General features: G+C 50.9%; 1 protein-coding gene across 1 annotated transcript in view; it reads right to left on the bottom strand.

Annotated features, from left to right (window-relative positions):
- Positions 1–17,912, bottom strand: part of CCDC57 (coiled-coil domain containing 57) — a 108,940-nt gene extending 91,028 nt beyond the window's left edge. The window contains exons 1-3 of the mRNA XM_060082305.1: positions 17,859–17,912; positions 4,808–5,222; positions 3,285–3,393 (exon numbers count right to left, since the gene is read on the bottom strand). Coding sequence (XP_059938288.1) covers positions 3,285–3,393; positions 4,808–5,214 — 516 coding nt within the window. The 5' untranslated portion in view covers positions 5,215–5,222; positions 17,859–17,912. The remainder of the gene's footprint in view (positions 1–3,284; positions 3,394–4,807; positions 5,223–17,858) is intronic.
- Between the last annotated feature and the right edge of the window lie 2,886 nt (positions 17,913–20,798).

Below are 20,798 nucleotides of genomic sequence, written 5' to 3'. Positions count from 1 at the left end.
TCTAACAGCGTGTGCACTGGCTCTGCCGTCTAGGTGTATCCAGAACCTGCCAGCGGCTCAAGCCCCCCACTTCTCACCTAGGGCTGCGGCAGCCTCCTCGTGTCTCCCTGCCTCCCCAGTCCCACAGGCTGTCCTCAACCCAACAACAGAGGATCTTTTATTTTATTTTATTTATTTTTTATTTATTTATTTATTTTTTTTTGCGGTATGCGGGCCTCTCACTGTTGTGGCCTCCCCCGTTGCGGAGCACAGGCTCCGGACGCGCAGGCTCCGGACGCGCAGGCTCAGCGGCCATGGCTCACGGGCCCAGCCGCTCCGCGGCATATGGGATCCTCCCAGACCGGGGCACGAACCCGTATCCCCTGCATCGGCAGGCGGACTCTCAACCACTTGCGCCACCAGGGAGGCCCGAGGATCTTTTAAAAACTCAGCTTGGCTCACAAGCCCCCAAGAGTTTCTCACCTCCCTTGGAGCAAAGGCCATCCTCACGAAGGCCTGGGAGGCCTACACCGCCACTATCTCAGCCCCCTTGAACTTGAACTCTGATGCCAACTGAAGGCAGGCTCACAAGTCCTCTTCTCAGGGTGCCCTTCCTGACCTGCCTGTTAAAAGATAAACCCCATTCACCCTGCCTCCCTGTGTCATGCAGGTGATGTCGCTAGGATGCTACAGCCAGAGCCTTAATGTTTGGGTGTCCACTGTGCCCCCACAAGGGCCAGCTCACTCTCAGGGCAGGTGGGGCCCCTGCTCAGCCCTAACCCCAGGGCCCGGGATGGTATCTGGCAAAATCTATTTGTTAAATGAATAAATCAATAAATCATTGTTTCTCCTCCAGTGGCTTCTAATCCTGTGACTGCTAACCAACAGTGAAAAACCTTAAGTCCACAGTCTACAGCTTGCAGACATAATAAACATTAAACAAACTCAGCTCCTGTCATCTTATACTTCTTTTTTGAAAATAAAAATCACTATTACCATTGAATCAATTCTACCTTTGACAAGTCAATAATGAACACAAAGATCTTCAGAAAAAGGAGACGGGAAACCAGCCCAAAGGAAGCCCACAAAGCTGATGAGCACATAAGGCCCTTTCTTCAGTCACAGAGAGAGTCGGGCGTGGGCAGCAGAGCCCTGAGGCTGGCGTGAGCCCCAGCTGTCCCTGAACCACACTAGGCAGCAAAGGCTGCCCAAGTTCCTGGCAGCAGCTCTGGACGGAGCCCAGAGCTGGAGAGTCCAGACGTCAAGTTTCCTTCCTTCCAGAGACAGGGCTGGTATAAAAACTCCCACCTGGAGGTGCCCTCCTTGTGGACAAGGGGGCTCAAAGCCTGAACAAGCCTGAGTCTCAGCAAGGGCTCTGAGTGTGGACAGGCTGGGAAGCCACCGCAGACCCAGCCCAGCGACCACAACTCCCTCCAGGGCACTGCTGCCTCCAAGTGCCACTGACGGTCCTGCTAACTGGGACACTCCCACTGCTGCCCAGAGCCCTTCCGAAACTCCTTCTTTGGAAGGGACTCCACTGCCACTTGAGGAAACCTCATGACTTAGATGAGTCACGCCTGGTCTTGATCACTCAGCTCAGGCTCCAATGACCTTGTTTCCAAAAGTCAAACCCGCCCATAATGGAAAAAGTTCTTTGGTCCCTGAGGACTCCAAAAGAAAGTCCTCTGCAGGAAATTTCAAATGTTCTAAGCAATGATGGCATCATGGACAGTAAAATTCAAGCTTCCAAGAGGGGAAGGAGAGGGCAGGGCCCCCTCCTCCACCAGCCGTGGTTGGTAGATGCAGCCGTGCCTGAAAGCTCGGTCACAAGGACAGTTGTGTCCATGGGCGCCTTCCAGCCTGATGGGTACAGCGCATCAGGATGCCGTCCTATCTCAGGACGCTGACGCTATGCTGTGGGGCAGAGGGCCCAGCAGTCAGGCCTCAGTCCGCCAGCTGACAGGTCTGTCCTCCTTGAGAACCGCTGACCCCAGTGCCCGAAAAGGAACCAGCACAGGCAGGCACACCATTCACATCTGCCCAGTGGCACATCCACTAGGGGCCAAGTTCAGAGCTCAATGGCTCAGTCAGCATCACTCCAAGGAGGGCAGAAGTGAGGACACAGACAGGTTAACTTCTAGATCCAGCTCCTTTCCAATATCACAGACACAAGTCTAAAAATAAGGCCTGGGCTTCCTTGGTGGCACAGTGGTTAAGAATCCACCTGCCAATGCAGGGGACACGGGTTCGAGCTCTGGTCCGGGAAGATCCCACATGCCGTGGAGCAACTAAGCCCGTGCGCCACAACTACTGAGCCTGTGCTCTAGAGCCCGTGCTCCGCAACAAGAGAATCCACCACAATAAGAAGCCCGCACACCACAATGAAGAGTAGCGCCTGCTCGCCGCAACTAGAGAAAGCCCGCGCACAGCAACAAAGACCCAGTGCAGCCAAAAATAAATTAATTAATTAATTAAATTTATAAAAATAAGGCGTGAGTTGTTATCCTGGGGCAGGATGACAGTACCTAAGAGTTCTTGCACTGGAAGTGTCTTGGACTCAAATTACGGCTCCGCCACTTACTGAGGAGGATGTTGGGCAGGTTACTTAATGTTTCCCCTATCTGGAAAATGTAGAACAAAATTGTGTCTCTGTTGTGTTGAGCAGATAAATTCACACACACGCACAAGGAGCTCCATGAGGCAGTTTCCATAAACACCAGTCACTGCTACGATGACACAAGCTTGGCACATCCTGGAAGGAGACCAAGGGTACCCATGTCCTTGTATACACACAGCCCTGCCAGACATGGACTTCGGCCATAAGTGTGAAGGATATCCTTCACCCAAACCCCGACATAGCTGAGTCTCTCAGACGTGTAGGCTGAGTTTCAATGACACCAAGGAGAAATTTTGGTGACAGGTTTAAGTGTCACCTGCCAGTTGACACATCTATATTTAAACTTATTTACTGCTTTGTTGAAAGAAGTACAATTATCACAACTTGAGCTCCCAGCTCTTTTCCACAGTAAATAACTCAAACTTTAACTTCATAATACTTTTTTCTAAAATAACTAAAGGAGGAAATGTTTATTCTATTTCCAAGGAAAGAGAACCCTGGGGGAGCTACTACAGAGGAAGAGTTAGACACCCCATCACACTTCTCCACACATCACCATAAAGTGGAAATCTGTGATCCCAGGATACCATACGGCTAACAAAATGGTCTTCTCCACCTGGTACAATTTTGGTTTCTGAGAGGGCGGGCAGGGTAGGCACATGAGGAGGAACTGGACCCCACGCCCTACCTGCCGCTGCAGGGCAAGTTCGCCGTCCAGCTCCTCCAGCCTCCTTTCCAGCTTCCACTTCAGGTTCCCATACTGCTCCCGCTGCTGGTCCAGCTCACTGTTCCTGTCACTGTGTGAAAAGTGCAGTGTTAAGGAAAGTAACACTGAATAGTCTCTAAACTACACATTTTCAGGGTCACGTGTGCAAACATGAGGTGACAGGTGATGCTTCACTTTTGCGGGGGTGGCTTTGGCAGGACCCAGGGGACCTACATGCTGTACCTGGACAGGTGACTGCCTGCAGAAGAGTACGTGACGTGGGATCCAGGCTCTCACAACACAATTCCCAAAGTGCCTAAGATACAATCAAAAGTCACCCGTCGGGCTTCCCTGGTGGTGCAGTGGTTGAGAGTCTGCCTGCCGATGCGGGGGACACGGGTTTGTGCCCCGGTCCGGGAAGATCCCACAGGCCACGGAGCGGCTAGGCCCGTGAGCCACGGCTGCTGAGTCTGAGCGTCCAGAGCCTGTGCTCCGCAGCGGGAGAGGCCACAACAGTAAGAGGCCCGCATACCGCAAAAACAAAAACAAAAACAAAAGTCACCCGTCATACCAAGAACCAGGAAAATCTCTACCTGAATGAGAAAACACAATCCACAGATGTTAACACCAAGATGACACAGATGCTGAAATGATCTAACAAGGACTTTAAAGCAGCCGTCATAAAGATGCTTCAACAAGCAATTTTGCACAGTTTTAGGACAAATGGAAATCAGAAACTCTCAGCAAAGAAAAAGTAACAAAGAATCAAATGGGAATTTGAGAACTGAGAAGGACAATAACCAAAACAAAGGACACCCTGGTTGGGCTCAAAGGCCGAATGAACATGTTAGAGAAAAGAACCAGCGAAAAACTAAAGTTACCTGACCTGTTAATAGAAAGAAATAGACTGAAAAAAATGAGCAGAGCCTCAGAGACCTGTGGGATAACAAAAGATGTAACATTCACATCGTCATCACTGCAGTCCCAGAATGGAACGAAAAAGAGGGTGGGGCCAAAAATGTACTTGAAGAAATAACGGTTGAAAATGTCCCCAATTCGGTGAAAAAGAACGGGCAGAAGACCTGAGGAGACACTTCACAAAACTGTACAGCACTTCAAGGCTGCAGCAGAGCGCGCAGCTGAGGCCTGACCTCCCTTCTCACCGTGAGTGGAGCCCACAAGCCTGACGGCAGCTTCAGGGTCTCAGTCGACTTGCCTCAAGTCAGCTCACTTAGTTTTAGATTTAATATATATTCCACACCATTAAAATAATCATAAGCTCAAATATGTTTTATTATAATGATATAGATTTGTAAATCATGGGGAAAAATTCCAAATAGTTGAACCAATCTCCACTAATTTCAGCCACACTGGGACCCAGAAAAAGACATCCAGGTGTGGCCCTGCCTGCCTTCCCTTGACAAACACTGGACAGGTGGGCGCCGGGCAGCGCTGCGGGGTGGGAGGCGTGTGGAGGGTCGGGGAGTGGGGTCCGCCGGCCTCACCTGTGGACCCGCTCCAGCTCCAGGCGGTGTTCCTGCAGCCTCTGCTGGGACTGCTGCTGCAGATCCTCCACCCGCCGGGCCTCGCCGGCCAGCGCCTGCCTCAGCTTGGCCACCTCGATCTTGAGCTCGCTCACCTCGGCCTGCCTGGCCTCCTCCAGCCCACGGGCCTGGGCAAACGCAGCATCGTAGCGCTCCAGCTCCCGGTCCCGCTCCTCCAGCACCCGCAGGTTGTAGACAAAGTCCTCCCGCAGGCGTCGCAGCTTCCCCTGCGCCTCCTCCAGCTGGCGCTGAGTGTCCTGCAGGGCTGCCTCCTGCATCTGGGAGTGCTGGGCCTGCAGTGCTCGCCACTCCTCCTCCTTGCGAGCCAGCAGGGCATTCAGGGCCTGCTCCGGGGGCGGGGGCAGCATGTCGGCAGCTGCAGCAAAGAGGAGGCAGGCAACGGGTTCACTGTTAGGGACCCTGTCTTCCACAACACACACCTCAGATCCGCAACTAAGGATCGCTGTCACCAAAGCAGGAGGATGCTCTGGCTAGTTACTGGCTTTCTGGTCACACCCTGAGTTCTGGAGAGCCAAAGGCAGCTCCCCTAGGGTCCAGCAGGGCAGGGGCATACTGGGCCCAGACCCCAAAGGCTCTTTCTACCCTATCCTCACCCTACAGCAGAGGGAACAAACAGTAAGTGCAGGATCACCGAGGTAAGAGAGGAAGGAAAGACAGGGGGTGTTGTTTGCTCACCTACATAAAGCTAGGTTCTTTAAAATAGTTTCATAAAGTGCTCTCTCCATTTTACAAATTAAAAAAATGAGGCCGCTCAGTACTGAGCTGTGACTGGCCCCAGGTGGCCCCTGAGCCGATGCCCCTTCCCACCCCCAAGCTCTACTCCTGGAGCTGGAATGCAGGCTCCCGGAGATTCACCACCAGGAAGCAGGCTCCTCTGTTCTTGTGTTTCCAGTCCATCGTGCACTGATACTTTTGTAAAACACAATAAAGTGCTAGAAAAGAAATGAAAATTAAAAAAACGAAGATAGGGCTTCCCTGGTGGCGCCATGGTTGAGAGTCCGTCTGCCGATGCAGGGGACATGGGTTTGTGCCCTGGTCCGGGAAGATCCCACATGCCATGGAGCGGCTGGGCCCGTGAGCCATGGTCGCTAAGCCTGCGCGTCCGGAGCCTGTGCTCCACAATGGGAGAGGCCACAACAGTGAGAGGTCCGCGTACTCCCCAAAAAACAAAAAAACAACGAAGATATATAATACACAACTCCAATTTTTTAATTATTAGATTCAACACCATAAAACTACTTTGTCAAATTGCCAACAAGTGTCTGAAGACCTCTTGCTTCCCGTATCCACAGAGGATGGCCCACAAGGGGCAGGGCTGGTGAGGGTTGCTCCCCACTAGGGCACCTCCACCACTGTCCTGGTCCCATCACCTGGCAGAGATGGGGTGGATTCTGATATGCAAAACCGCCGGCGGGGGCGGGGGGGGGCAGGAATCTCCTGGGCTTGACTTATGCAATGGGTCCGAGGCCATGGGTCAGGCCCCGCCAGCTACACAACAGGCCCAGAAGGCATAAAGGCTGGCACAGGTGCCACTGGCATCTTCTGGGGCAGAGGGTGGCATGTGAATGATGCCCGGCTCTGAGAGTGCTTTTCCAGGAAGGCCAGGTGGGGTCTGAGGCAGGCATCCAGCAGTGACTTTTGTGTATCATTGTCCCTAAAGAGTCTGAAATGTCTGATTCATTTTAAGTGGGTCTTTTTTAAGATGAAAAAGACAAACTGTCCCAGGCCATCTCAACCCACAGGGTCAATACACATTCATGGAAACCCTCTTGGACAGAGGAACGAGATTTCAGGGGCCTGTGAAGACACCCTGCAGGATGTGGAGGTTCCATGCAGCCCCTCCCAAGGGGCACCGGCAGCATCAATACTGGTCCCCCTTGGTCAGTGTAAAGCAAATATCCACAAACTAACTCAGAAACAGGAACAGGAGAACCTGAGGGTCTTTTTAAAAAGTTATTTCTAACATTACATTTACAGCAAACACTCTCTAAACCAGAAAGAGGACTACTTTTTTAGAGACATGAAGTTCATTTCACTCCTGAAATTACTGATAACAAAAACCAACAACGGGGACTTCCCTGGTGGTCCAGTGGTTAATCATCTGCCTAGCAATGCGGGGGACACCAGTTCAATCTCTGGTCAGGGAACTAAGATCCCACATACCGTGGGGCAACTAAGCCCACGTGCCACAACCAGAGAGCCTGCATGAGGCAGCTACAGAGCCTGCGCTCTCTGGAGCCCACGCACCACAACAAAGAGCCCGCGTGCGCAACGAAAGATCCTGCACACCACAACTAAGACCCAACGCAGCCAATAAATAAATAAATATTAAAAGAAAAACAAACCAACAAAGTTCTACAATGAAACCTTACTTTCTAAAACCCAGTGGAGGTAAGAAATGAACAAACTTTTCATTTTACACAACGTTTTGATGGCATCAGGTTTACTGTGATTGAACTCTTCGTAGGACCTCAATTCAAACATCTGCAGAGTTGCTGCCACCAGCACTGCTGTCCTCAGACAGCCCAAGTCTTGCTTAGCTTATGAGTTGTGGACTCTTTGCCCTGTGAAAGGTGATCACTAATAATAGAACTCATAAAACTCTAGAGAAAAGCAACAAAAAACCAAAAAACAAACACACACACACACACCACCAAAAAATTATCTATGTAATCAAAATTATTACTATTAACATCTTGGAAACAAAATGAAAAAAAAGTAAAGTAGAAATCACCTAACTGGTCTGGGTTAGTATTTAGAGACTCCCAAAATATTCTGTCAGGACTAAAGAAACAATAAGGGTGCGTTTTCTGGAAGAAGATGCATGTTACGTGCTGGGCTACCCCAGTGGACAGTGGGAACATGAAACAAACTTTTTAGACATTTGTTTCTCACAGCTCAGCAGAACAGTGCTCAGAACACAGAAAGTAAAATAAGAAACACACGATGAGGGACTTCCCTGGTGGCGCAGTGGTTAAGAATCCACCTGCCCGTGCAGGGGACACGGGTTCAATCCCTGGTCCAGGAAGATCTCACATGCCGCGGAGCAACTAAGCCTGTGAGCTTAGTGTGCCACAACCACTGAGCTCACAACTACTGAGCCTGTGTGCCACAACTACTGAAGCCCGCATGCCTAAAGCCTGTGCTCTGCAACAAGAGAAGCCACTGCAATGGGAAGCCCATGCACCGCAACGAAGAGTAGCCCCCACTCGCCGCAACTACAGAAAGCCTGTGTGCAGCAACGAAGACCCAACGCAACCAAAAATAAATAAATAAATAAATAAAATTGATTTTAAAAAAAGAAACAAACGATGAACGTTAGAAATGGGCAATAAAGGCCAGGTAATTATTAAGTAATGAGCAATGCATCTGACTAAGGGCTTGATGGAAGGCAAAGCACAAAGGAAAACAGGATCCATCATAGGGTTTGCATCTTTCATAAGGAAAAAGCAAGGCAGTTTCCCAGGTGAAGCTGTCGGCATTTAGATCTAAATGAATTCCTTACGTAGTTTTTTCTATAAGGGAAACAAATTGTGCAGGACAGGGCCTGGCAAGCTTTCTCCCTTTCCCGGCCAGTCAGTAAATATTGAGGGCTTGGTAGGTCACAGGGTCTCTACTGAAGCCCCTCAACTCTGTGTGAAAGCAGCCACAGAGGACAGAAGAAGTATAGGCTGAGTCTCTCCCACAGGCCTGCTGTGCCGACCCCCAGAAACTCGTGCAGGGGATGCTTTTATCAGCACCTGTGTGACAAATACTATCATTTAAGGCTGGTCCTCGCAGCCCCTAATCCTCAGGGGTCCGCGATGATCTCAGTCTGGACACAAACATCCGTCCACAACTCCCCGGTGTCCACTGGGGGTGCAGGCCAGCCTCACGGAGGGGAGGAGGCACATGCCCTTCCAGCCCAGCCCATCTCGGGGTGACTGCACCAGAGATGAGGAGCAGAGGGAGAGGGCACAGGCACGAGAGGCTGAGAGAGAAGGAGGAGACCGCAGGGCCTTGTGGGGTTGTGATACAGTAACAAACACTGGTCTTCATCCACGGTTTCTGGCACAAGGCTCCTAAAACCCTTATTTCCTGAGTGACAGAAGCTACAGGGGTATCTTTAGTTTTTGTTCCTAGTTCCTGAAATAACTCCAGGTGAAAGGATGTCTCCCATTATTCATAACAAACCTCTTTCAACCACACCTGAGTTTATGTTAACCAGGTGATTTTGGAAAGCCCCTAGATAACCAATTGTTGGGGGCTGGTTGCCAGGGGAAACAGAGGGTTGGAACTTGCAACTCCACCTCCCAATTTGCAGGGAAAGGAGAGGAGCTGGAGGCTGAATCAATCACCAGTGGCTAATGGTTTAATCAATCAGGTTTAAAAATCCTGCCAGGTGGGCCTCCAACCCACAGTCTGGACAGGATTGACAAACAATCTAGGCATGTTGCAGCAAAAATAGAAATGAAGTTTTCCCTCTCCTGAGAACAAGAAAAATAAAGGGAACAGTGAACAGGCTAGAGAAGAAACATAACCTGGCCTGAAAGAGTTAATCACTCCTAGTTTTAACTGTTACTAATCTGCAGTGTCTGTAACTAGATTTGTACTTCACAAAGCTAACCTATCACTCTTTAACACTGTGAATGACATCCTGCACTCCCTTGTAGCATCTGCATTTCAGAAAGAAAGTCGCAGGCCGATAACCAAGAGACAAAGGGACCCAACAACCCAATTACCAGGCTGCCTGACGCCAGCTGTGACTGCTTTGAAATAATGCAGGAAGAAGAAGAATGCAAGACCTTCACTACTTTTGATCCTTATCATATAGACCCTGACTGCAAGCCCCACATGTAAAATCTTCTCTGATTCCCCGAGGAGCAGGGGCACAGTTCTTGAGGTGCCAGCATGCCAGGTCTCTCCTTTGCCTGGCAGAGAAATAAAAGCCTCTCTTATTTCTTTTCCTCCAAATCTCTGTCTCTGTATTTCTATTCGGCATTGGTGCGCAGGGAGTCAAGGTTTTTGGCAACAGGCACAGGCGCGTTTCTTTAAGGAGGTTCCTCACCCAAAAGACATCTTCCAAACACAAAAACTCAAAACCCAATACCTGTCTCTTTGCTGCAAAATGAAACTAAGCACTGAAGGTCAGCAACACCTCCCTGCGGAAATCCAGGGGACGGTCCCTGGAACAAACAGACCAGGCAGCTGCTCAGACTCCTCCACAGGCTTTCAGTACTGGCAAGGGGCCGACGAGGCACAGGCAAAAAGTCCCTCTGGACTTACCTCGTGGCTGGCAACCAGGTTCACTTTGCCCCCCACAGAACAAGCCTCACTTAGACACCGAGGTCGCAGCGAAGAGGGCGTTGATTTGCAAGATAATCAAGCGAAGCAAATGGGTCTCAAATCCACCTCCCCAGAGGCAAGGGGCTCGGGCTATTCATGGGATCAGGAATAAAGAAGCAGAGTGGTCAGAGGCAAGCTCATGAGGAAAGGTGATTGAAAAGAGGTTTGGTAATCGGTCTGCACAGGTATAACTAGGCTACAGGCCTCTGCACGTTTTGAGGGTGGAGTTTTCCACCCTCCAGTGTTAAAAGGTCACCAAGCGGACACTCCTACACGCCCAGTTGGAGGGTTGGTGGTCCTATCCAGTCTTAACTGGCTCAGCTTGAACTAGACACAGCTGACTCCAAGTTCCTGGAAAACAACTCAGGCAAACATCTTATTGTTTAGGCTCGGAGGACATGCAAGTCTTAACACTACCTTGATTAGTGAAGGCAGGTGAATGGGTTTGACTAATTATTATGCACGGTTTCAAAAGCATCCCTAAAAATCCCTGAACTACCAGGTTTGGAGAGCTTCTGGGCTGGTGAAGGCGTGGAGATGTGGAGGGCAGTGTGCTGGGAGAGCGAGCATGGAAGCTCCTGGCCCCTCCCACCCACCTTACCCTGTGTCTTCCATCTGGCAGCTCTGAGTTGTATCCGCTTATAATAAACTGGTGATCTAGTAAGTAAAGCGCTTCCCAGAGTTCCGTGAGCTGCTCTAGCACATTACTGAACCTGAGGAGAGGGGTCATGGGAACGCTGATTTACAGCAGCCGGGCAGAAGCATAGGTGACAACCTGGACTTGCAACTGGCATCCAGAAGGGGGGCATCTTGTGGGATCGGCACTAACCCCAGGCAGTTAGTGTGGGAACTGAGTTAAACGTAGGACACCCACTCGGTGTCCACCGAGAATCTGAGAATGCTTGATGGAGGCAGCGCCCCCTGACATGGGGCATCGGACAGGAAGCAAGCGTTCTGAGTGTGAGGGCAGGGAGGGAGGACGAACTCGGAAGCGGGGTCCTCATCAGAAGGGACGGCCGAACTCCACAGTGTCCTGATAGAGCTGTCCTAACCTGGGACAGCGTGGTGGCCTCCCCGCAGGGCTCTGGGGCTGAGCAGAGCTCTGCCGGGGCAGACCTTGGGCACAGCCCTGGTCTCCACCACCTCTCCTGCTAGGCAGTCGCACCCTGCCTCGCCCAGCATCCACAGGCCCAGTGCGGCCACGTCAGCCTCTCCTTAGCTGCATGCATCCAGGGCCTGCTTGCCATCTCGAGTGAATAGGGTGCTGACAGAAACCCTGAGCCCGCCACCCTCAATTCTGCACGCCCCCGCCCCTGTTGCCCTCAGCTCGCCGACGGCACCCCTCTCCACCCAGCTGCCCAAGCTGAACACCTGGAACTAGCCTGGATTTCCTGCCGTCTCCCATCCCCCCACCACACCTCAGCCACCACCATCCCTCACCTGGAGTCTCGCTGACGCCAGACCCTGAACTGGCCCCGCTGCTCCACACTTGCCCTTTCAGAGCCACCAGAGGAATCTTAAAAAAAAAAAAAAAAAAAGCCTAACTGCCCCCCCCCACCCAGCAGTGCTTCCCGTTCCTCGGTCCACTTACAACACCTCGATCGCTGCATTCAGGGCTGGGATGTGCTGAATGGTTCCCCCGCTGAATGGTTCCCCCTCCCCGCCCGCGTCAGTCAATCTCAATCAGGCTGCCCCTCTGCCTGGAATGCTCCTCCCAACCCACATGCAGGCTCCTTCCTGTCACTGAGACCAACTCCAGGGTCACTCCAGGAAATCCCCCCTCAACTTCGACCCGAACTGGTGCAATGCCGTAGACCTATCCAAATTCTCTGCGCGGCACTTATCAGGAGCAGGTGGATTATTGCTTATGTTATCATTCTTCCCTACACGTTCCACATGGTATCCCATACTTGGAACTCCAGCACACAGGAGGCGCTCAAAAGTACGTACTAAATAACTAAATGGTAAAAACTATCACATGACAACACATAAACATGGGGCTCTGGGGCTACAGCAGAGGAAATGGGGAGGCAGGTATCTTTGTTCCCCCAGGGCCCTTCCAAACCACTCCTCCTCCTCCTCCAAAAGCTCGGCTTCCTTAAAGTACCCACAACCCTGTGTGCTAGGTGGTCTCAGAGCCCAGGTGGCTCTACCACAGAGGATGGCCCTGCATCCGCTGAGGTGCCTGGCCCACCTCTGCTACCCCGTCCATGGTTTCCCCCGCTCCAAAATACCCAAGCACCCCACACTCTGATCGCCAGTACCCAAGCACCCCACATTCTGATCACCAGTACCCAAGCACCCCACACTCTGATCGCCAGCCCTCTCCCTTCAGATTTGGTCATTCTAGATCAACAGTAACTTGATCTTTAAGTGTGTTATTGGATGTATCAATGAACTACAGGAAAACTAAGGACATTGACTTTAAAAAGTTTTGAGTTCAGTAAAAACTGGAGTTATTGGCTTCCATTTCAGTCAGTTGCCAAGTATTTCCCCCAGGTAGACAGCCGAGGGGATTCCCCAGGTATGTCCTGAGGTCACCACACTCTGTTCTGTACCCCAATCCCTAGCACCTTGAAGGAGATAACAAATGTTTGTTACTACTCCATTTAGGATGTATATCATTGTAGCCAGAAAAAAAATGATACTAAGTAATGTAAAATTCTCATAAACATAGCAAACTTTCTTAAATTCATTCATTTATTCATTTAACAAGTATTTATTTAGCACTTACTACATGTCAGGTGCTGTTTCACCTGCTGGAGACATAGGGGCCAGGTCCCCACACCAACGGGTTGTCATCCTTACTGGGACAAGACAGAGATGCACAGAAACAAAGGGGCAGAGGAGGTAACTTCCCCCATCACTAGCGTGGCCGGAGATGCAGGGCTGCTCAGGTCAGAGGTCAGGGAGGCCCTGCCCAGAGGGAAAGGCAGGAAGGGGCTCTGCTCAGCCTTCAGGAGGCTTACACATCCTGCTCAGCCCATGGCCCCTGCCCTGGCTGCAAGCCTCCCAGGACCACTGGGAAACCAGGGTTCCAGCAGGTCAGCCTGGCCACCAAGCTCAAGAAAAGCCCGGAGCGGAATAACAAGGCGACTCGGTGACCTCCACAGTTGGGCGTTCAGCCACATTAACTGACGTCTAATGGCTGGCCCCCCAAAACCCAACATATGCACAAAGCCAGCTGACTAGAGTGGGGCTGCGTGAGTGCGAGCTGGTGCGTGGCCTAGTGAGTTCTGGAATCTGGCATAGTCTTGTCAACAGAAATCGGTGTACACACAGACCACCCACATGCCTGTGCACACTCACAGGCAAAGAATCAGGATTTAAGCAAATACACAACTTTAAATGATGTCGATGCTACTGTGATCTTGATGACATGCCTATGAGTCATCACTGCGGTTCTTTACAGAGAGAGCACACGGAGGTCTGTGACGTCAACGGGCCTCCCTCCTCTGAGGACCGTCCGTAGGCTCGCCTCTTAAATGCATTGGTCACACAGCCACCCATGGAAACTGCTCTTCTAGTACAGAAATCTGACCACGTGATACCGTGCCCATGGCACGTGGCCTTTTCAAAAGAAAGTTCAACCTGTTTGGCACAGTATATGAAGACCCCTAGGATGGGGCCTGGTCCATCTTGCCCACCACAGCTCCCTCTGGACCTCCAGCCGGTCCCCAGAGAGAAACCAGCTTCTACTGTGTACGCTCCGTTGGACCTCGACGTGCCCAGTGCTCATGCTCCGTTCCCTCCCACCCCATCACGGACAGACTGCCCTGCATCCGTCACAAATCCTAAAAGCCCCAAGGCTGAGAATAATCGGCTTTTATTAAAGGTCACAGATTCAAAATCTGGACCCAATCTGTCTGTCAGCCAGCAGGCATCCCCAGCAAGCACACAGTTTTCAGGAGGGACCGCACAAAACTTCTGGGGCAACTGGAGAAATCTCCGGGAAGGGCGGGGGGAGCGCACGGTCAACTCGTCTTGGCCCACAGCATTCACAGTCTTCTAAGAGAAGCAGTGGGGTCAGCAGGGGATGGACCAGGACTGTGCTAGGTCATCTCATCACTCTGATGTTCTCATCTGTAAAATGCTGAGCTTTCTAAACTTTTTTTTTTTTTAAATCTAAGGGGGATATTTACCTGTTAGTTCTGAAAGGCACTTGGAAATTCTCGGTCTTAGGAAGATGGAAATGACTCCTCATGAAAGCCATGGTTTCCCAAACATGGAAAATTTGCAGGCTGCAAACAGACACAAGCAGCAGAGGCCCTATCTGAAGACCACCTCAGTCATGAGTGAGTTCGAATGCACCCCTGGTGTCAAGATGCCACCACAGACTATACAGTGGGGTGTGGAAGAGCTCGGGCACTCACTTACTCTCTCACCCAAAACCCAGCAGTGGTCTGCAGCAGTTGACCCTGACCATGCAGGCCCAGCCTTGTCAGATCCAACGGAGCATTGAGAAAGAGGCTCAGAAATTGGCACGTCCAGGCAGTGAGAGACTCTGAGGTGTCTCTTCACAGATTACGACAGGGCCAGGGCTGCAAGGAGGATCTATAGCCAAGCATCTCCTAACAGCCGACATCATACTTACAAGAGTTTGGGGCAAAGGATGAGGCCTAAGAAACCATATATGAAAAGGAGCTCCATGGAAAAGAAGGAGCTTTCCAAGCCAAGTGGGCTCTGCAGAGAGGCTTGCCCCGCCCTGGCGGGGCCCCACCTCTCCAGCAAGCTGGCTGCAGCGACTACGAGCTGGGTATACAGGAAGGAGTCTGGGAGGATGATTTCATCCTTGCCAATCTCATCCCTTGCCAAGATGACCAAATCAGGGAGGAAGCCACAGGCTACCCAATTGCAGATGTGACAGTAGAACTAATCACACTTTTGTCTGACCAAAAACTTGGAGCAATTGTTTTAGAATAAACACTTGACAAGTACTTTACTGAAAAAACATGGCATGACCTCAGTAAAACAGAAGCAGTTGCAAACTCTAAAATGTACAAAAAAGGACCATTTGTAAAGGCTAAAAGTCAGTCCCTAGACGCTCACAAACAAGCCATTTAGGCACAATGGCTAGGCAGAGAGACACCTAAAGCAGAGGTTTCTTTTTATCTCCTTCCCCTGAAGGACTGTGGCTCCAGATACATTTGGCTTTCCACTCAACCACCATTCCTAACGCAGAAAACCCAAATCTACTTTGGTAGGGCATGTTGTCTTACTGGTGCTCTGTGAATATATTCAATAAGCTGAATTTATAAAACATTTTTGTGGGACTTGAAAGTAAAGTCCAGAGGTGGCTCATCTCTGCACTCAGGACAGGGGACTCAGTGCTGGCACCCTCTGGAATCCCAGCATGAACTAAACTCGGTATAGACAATTTTTAAGGGGATCGAGGGGTTGAAAATTAGGGGCCTATGACCCAGGCCTTTTCTCCTGTCCTTCACTGACTGCCAAACAGTACCCATGACCATTTGTAAAACCTGAAAGAGACGAGCAGCAGATAGATCTTAATTCAATCACTGGAACTTGCTTGGGGTGAGGGATACTGCGACAGTGAGGGGAACAGAGTGCTTTTTTATTTGAATTTACAGCTGCCAGATTCCCTTGCCTCTCCCCGCAAAAAAGTGAATAAATGATAAAACAGAAGTTTGAATAGTCTTGTAGCTAAGAGCTGATACTGTGCTCACTTTTAGAACCACATAAATGTTTCACATACCAAAACTTAAAATCAATAAGGACTCGGAAATTCCCTGGCGGTCCAGTGGTTAGGACTCTGTGCTTTCACTGCCAAGGACCTGGGTTCAATCCCTGGTCGGGGAACTAAGATCCTACAAGGCGTGCACTGCAGCACACACACACACACAAAAAGGACTCAAAGTGAAATATAATCAGAAACAAATGAACCTCACTTTATTGCGGATTAATAACATAAACACACTAAGACAACTTCGTAAAACAGCATTTTAACTATATATTCTAAGGAAAAAAACAAAAACAACCACATGCAAATATTATACTTTAGTACGTTTGTTTTTCACAGAAATATGGATTGGTAATACTGAAATTACTTTATATGCAGTCTAGGATTGAGCAAAAAGGTAAATGTACTGAGGACAATAGGAGCCAGAGTTAGAGGAAAAGGAATGTAGAATGAACCCTGTGGTGATGGATTGGAAGTATCAGTATAAACTCAGTTTTTAATATGTACAGATATATGGATACAGAAATAGATATGGATGTATATAGTGTACACAAATATATATTTCCCAGCTCACCCTTTGAGAAAGCCAAAAAGCAATGACACTCCAGTAGCAATGAGCATACCTCCCCCAGATCTTGGTTTCTAAAAAAAACATCTAAACTAAAAGGAACCAACACTCCTCAGAGAAATGACTGACTCCAGGCTAAGTCAAGGAAAGCACAAAATGAGTCCAGAATATCTTGTGGTGTCAGAAAATAAGTAAGTGCTCAAAACGTTGAGGACAGGCTAAAAGGACGGAGGCCAACTTGAATGGGCCAAATCTGGACAACAGTGCAACAAAATAAATGATAGTAATGGATTATAACCTATGAAATAAAAATAAAATTAAAATGCCTATACCAAGAAATAACTGAACAAATTAAAATATGGAAAGTTCTTCCTTACAGTACAATTCCAACTTATAAAAGCAGAAATAATGGAAATGGAAAAATTACCATGTGGCAAATGCAACACTTATAATTGTTTCAGAAAATGCTCACTTCTGGATGCTAAAATTACTCGTTGGCAGTATGGTTATAAACAAGATATTTACTACTTAGAAAGGGAAAAATGGTAACTTGATGAGGGAAACACCTTGTAGACATCACCTAAAATACACGACTGAAGTTAGCATCAGCAGTAATGGGACAAATCAGCATCAGATGACTCCTGATAAGATGCAGAGAAAAACACAATTTCACTGGTAAGGTTTTTCTTAATAAAAATGCGTAACTTAAAAGTAATCATAAAGGAACATCAGATAAACCCAAACTGAGGGGCATTCTGCAAAATAACTGACTCATAAAAGTCAAGGAAAGACAGAGGAAGTGCTCCAGATTAACGAATAAGAAGACAAAGAAAACACGGTGCTGGATTGGATCTTGTAAAAGAGTAAAGTCATTTGTGGGATAAATGCTGAGTGAATAAATCCTATACATTAGATCATGGTTTTGTATTAGTTTCCTCAGTTTGCTAAAATGAACTATGGTAACACAAGAGGTTAACATTTGGGGGAATCCCGGCAAAAGGTACAGAGGCAATCTTTGTACTCCTTTTGCAACTCTTTTGTAAGTCTCAAAAAAAAAAAAAAAAAAAATCACTCTGGACCAGGCTGCCTGGGTTTGAACCCGTCCTCACCGGCTGTGGAACAGGGGTAAACTCTCTCATCTCTGCAGCGCCCACCTCTTCAGGTTCCTGGAGGGGTCGAATTAACACTAGAGCACTCGAAACAAAGCGTGCCGGCAGCGAACGCCCCCGGCCCTCCCACCCAGCGCACTGCGTCTGGCAGGACTTGAACGTCTCGGGTTTTTCCAAGGAAAGCAAAGACGCCCGCGAAAAGCGAGCCGAGAGGCCGCAGCCTCCCGCGCTGCGGGCCCCTGATGCCCCTCGGCTGCCCCCCGCGCCACCCTCGCGTCCGCGCCTTACCCAGAACTCCTGCTACGAGCAGCCTCCAGTCCCGCCGCGTTGCTATGGTGACCCGAGTCCGTCTGCCGCTATCCGGGCGCGCTCGGTGCACTGCTCGGATCCCGCCGGCTGGAAACGCGAGCCCCGACGCCAGGTTCCGGGTTCCTCCCGCCCCGCCCGCGCGCAGGTGCAGCCGAGGGAGGAAGGCCTAGCACTCTCAGTGGGTGGCGGGTGGACGGGAGGCGGCCGAGGCTTCCCGTCGCGACAGGACCCCCTCGTCCAGCTGGGCTCCGCGATCCTGCCCGTCTCGCAGCCCCGAAGCTGTTGGCGGCTCCGACGGGTCTGGATGTGGGACTGCACGGAGTGGGGGCGGTACTGTACCTGGGAGGGGAGGGGCCCGGGCTGCACAGAGGCAGTGATGGGCACAGAGGCGGGGGGACATAGTCTTTGGTCCAGCCTCTCCTCTCCATCTGTGTTTTCTCCACCCTGATGGCTTTCTGGCTGCCCTGGGCCAGTCGCCAAGCTGTTCCTGCCAGTGCTGGACAAAAGTCCCAACCCTCTGTTTTAGGAGGCAGCTCTTGGAGGGAGGTCCAGGGGTTATTAAATATCAGGCAGATCAATAATTCAAGCCTCCTGGCAGATGAAAGATGTGATCCTATCAGTGCACAGAAACCACGTGAAAATAGTCCTGCATGCCTGGAGGAGCCACAGAGGGTCCCCATGACCTTTAACCTACATCCCATAGGCCCTGGGCAGCCTCACTGCCTCCAGACCAGGGTAACCTGCTTGACAGTCCAGCTTCAAATCCCAATTCCGCTCCTCTTGTTACAGCTTTCTGGGACTCTGTTTGCTTCTCCATAAACTAGGGATAACACCCTCCATTCCTCATAGATTTGAGGATCAGAAACAACATGTGAACTACATGGGTGCTAGTTCAGCCCCAGTGAAGGGCCTCTGGGGTGTATCTATGTAAACCCAAAGGGCCAAGAGGATACACCCTTTTGAATAAAGACAAATCCTAACAATAAATATGAGCCCTGCACCTCACCATCTATGCCCCGAAACCTGACCCACCCCACCATAACCGTATCCCTGCAATTACCCCAACAGTAACCCTAACCCAAGCCCTGACCCTGACCCCAACACTAAACCTAACCCCAACCCTCACCCTGACCCTAACCCCTAACCCTGTGACAACCCCAACAGTAATCCTAACCCCTAGTCCTGACCCACCCAACTGTAACCCTATCCCTGCAATAACCCCAACCCTGACCCTGACCCTAGCACTAACCCTAAGGGTGGCCCAGGAGCAGCATGGCCTTGATTCCTGTGGCAGGGCCAGCTTCCACCATTTCAACCGCCCAACATCGCTGACTCCCTCACCTGAGCCCCAGTTAAGGCTTCTGGGGTGCTGGGCCCAGAGAGGTATGGTACTCACCTGCCCCTGCACATCACACAGCCCACAAAATGATGGAGGCCGGCAGTGGGCCCTGCTGAGAGCTCAGGCCCTCACCACCCCGAGAGGGGCCTTGTCACTCCTGGCGGGCCCCACAGGCCCTCTAAGGTCTGCAAATTTGCCCACTTGGGCTCCGGAGCTCGGCCCCTTACCTGTGCCCCATGTCCAGGAGCCCAGTAGGTGCCCGTGGAGGGGAGGAGGGACATGCTGAGTACTCTCTACCCAGCTCTCTGCCTGGTCTCCCCACAGGTCAGGCCAGACCCCACGTTCTCCCAGCCTGTCCCCCCCAACCTGCCCACCATCCTGTCCAGACCCCCTCCTCCACCCAGAATGCCCTGTGCGCACACTGAAAGGCAGGTGACCCTTCGGCCAGCCTGCTGCATCCCCACTGTTGCCAATGCTGACTGACCGTGTGTCTGTCCTGGGGCCACTATAACAGTGACCACAAACTGGGGGCTTGAGACGGCAGTTCTGGAGGCCAGAAGCCGAAATCAAGGTGTCTGCAGGGCTTTGCTCCCTCCAAAAGCCCTGGATAGAATCCTGACCTACCTTTTCCAGCTTCAGGTGACTACTGGTGCTAGTCCTTGGTGCCCCTCAGCCCATCGATGCATCGCTCCACTCTGCCTCCGTCGTCACGTGGTCTTCCTCCTGTGTCTGTCTTCACATGTGTTCTTTTCTAAGGATACCAGTCCTATTGGGTTAGGCCCACCCTTCTCCCATGTGACTTCATCTTAACTAATTACATCTATAAAGACCCTATCTCCAAGGAAGGTCACATCCTAAGGTACTGGGACCAGAACACGTCTTTTTAGGGCCACCATTCAACCTGCTACAGACTGCTTTCCCTGGGATGATATCTGCCCAGGGCCAGCTCCCCACAGGCCACCCTGTGGTCACCCCTCACAGATGTGGTAACAGAACAGTGGAGGTTAAGGGACCCTGCCCAGCCCCTTCATGACAAGCATAGCCAGGATCAAACTGCCCCCTCGCCCCAAGCATACAGTTGGCGCTTGTGAGGGTACAATGCTTGTGGGACAATAACAACATTGCAGGGACACTAAAGGGCCAGCAAAGGGCTAGTGCTGGACCTTCCTGAGAAGCCAGTGGGCTCTGAGGGGGCCCTGCTTCCCGGCCTGTCATGTGGGGTGGCCCCTATATCGCATGAAGCCCTCAAAGCCACACTTTGGGTGATTCTAGAACTCTCTCCACTTTACAGATGGGGAAACTGAGGCCAGGGGGCTCAGGAGTGGGCCAAGTCTGCCGGCCTGGGCGTGGTCAGCCGTCCTGCTCCCACTGGCGCCCCCAGCACCTAAGCTTAGAGCAGATGTCAACATTGGGTGGCAAGCCGGCTTGCTGTGGGGTGGTATAAACCAGGATGGCCACGCATCAAAGGGCTGGGTTTGGGCTGTGGCTCCCAGATCCCAGAATACAGCCTGACCTTGGTGATCATCAAGTGACCCCTGTGTGGGCAGCCTGGCCTGGCGGCTGGATGCCCTCCCAGGACA

Source organism: Mesoplodon densirostris, chromosome 18 (assembly GCF_025265405.1).
Source record: "Mesoplodon densirostris isolate mMesDen1 chromosome 18, mMesDen1 primary haplotype, whole genome shotgun sequence".
In the NCBI taxonomy this organism is placed as follows: domain Eukaryota; kingdom Metazoa; phylum Chordata; class Mammalia; order Artiodactyla; family Ziphiidae; genus Mesoplodon; species Mesoplodon densirostris.
Note: the sequence above shows the minus strand (reverse complement) of the source record. Positions and strands in the feature narration are given on the sequence as shown.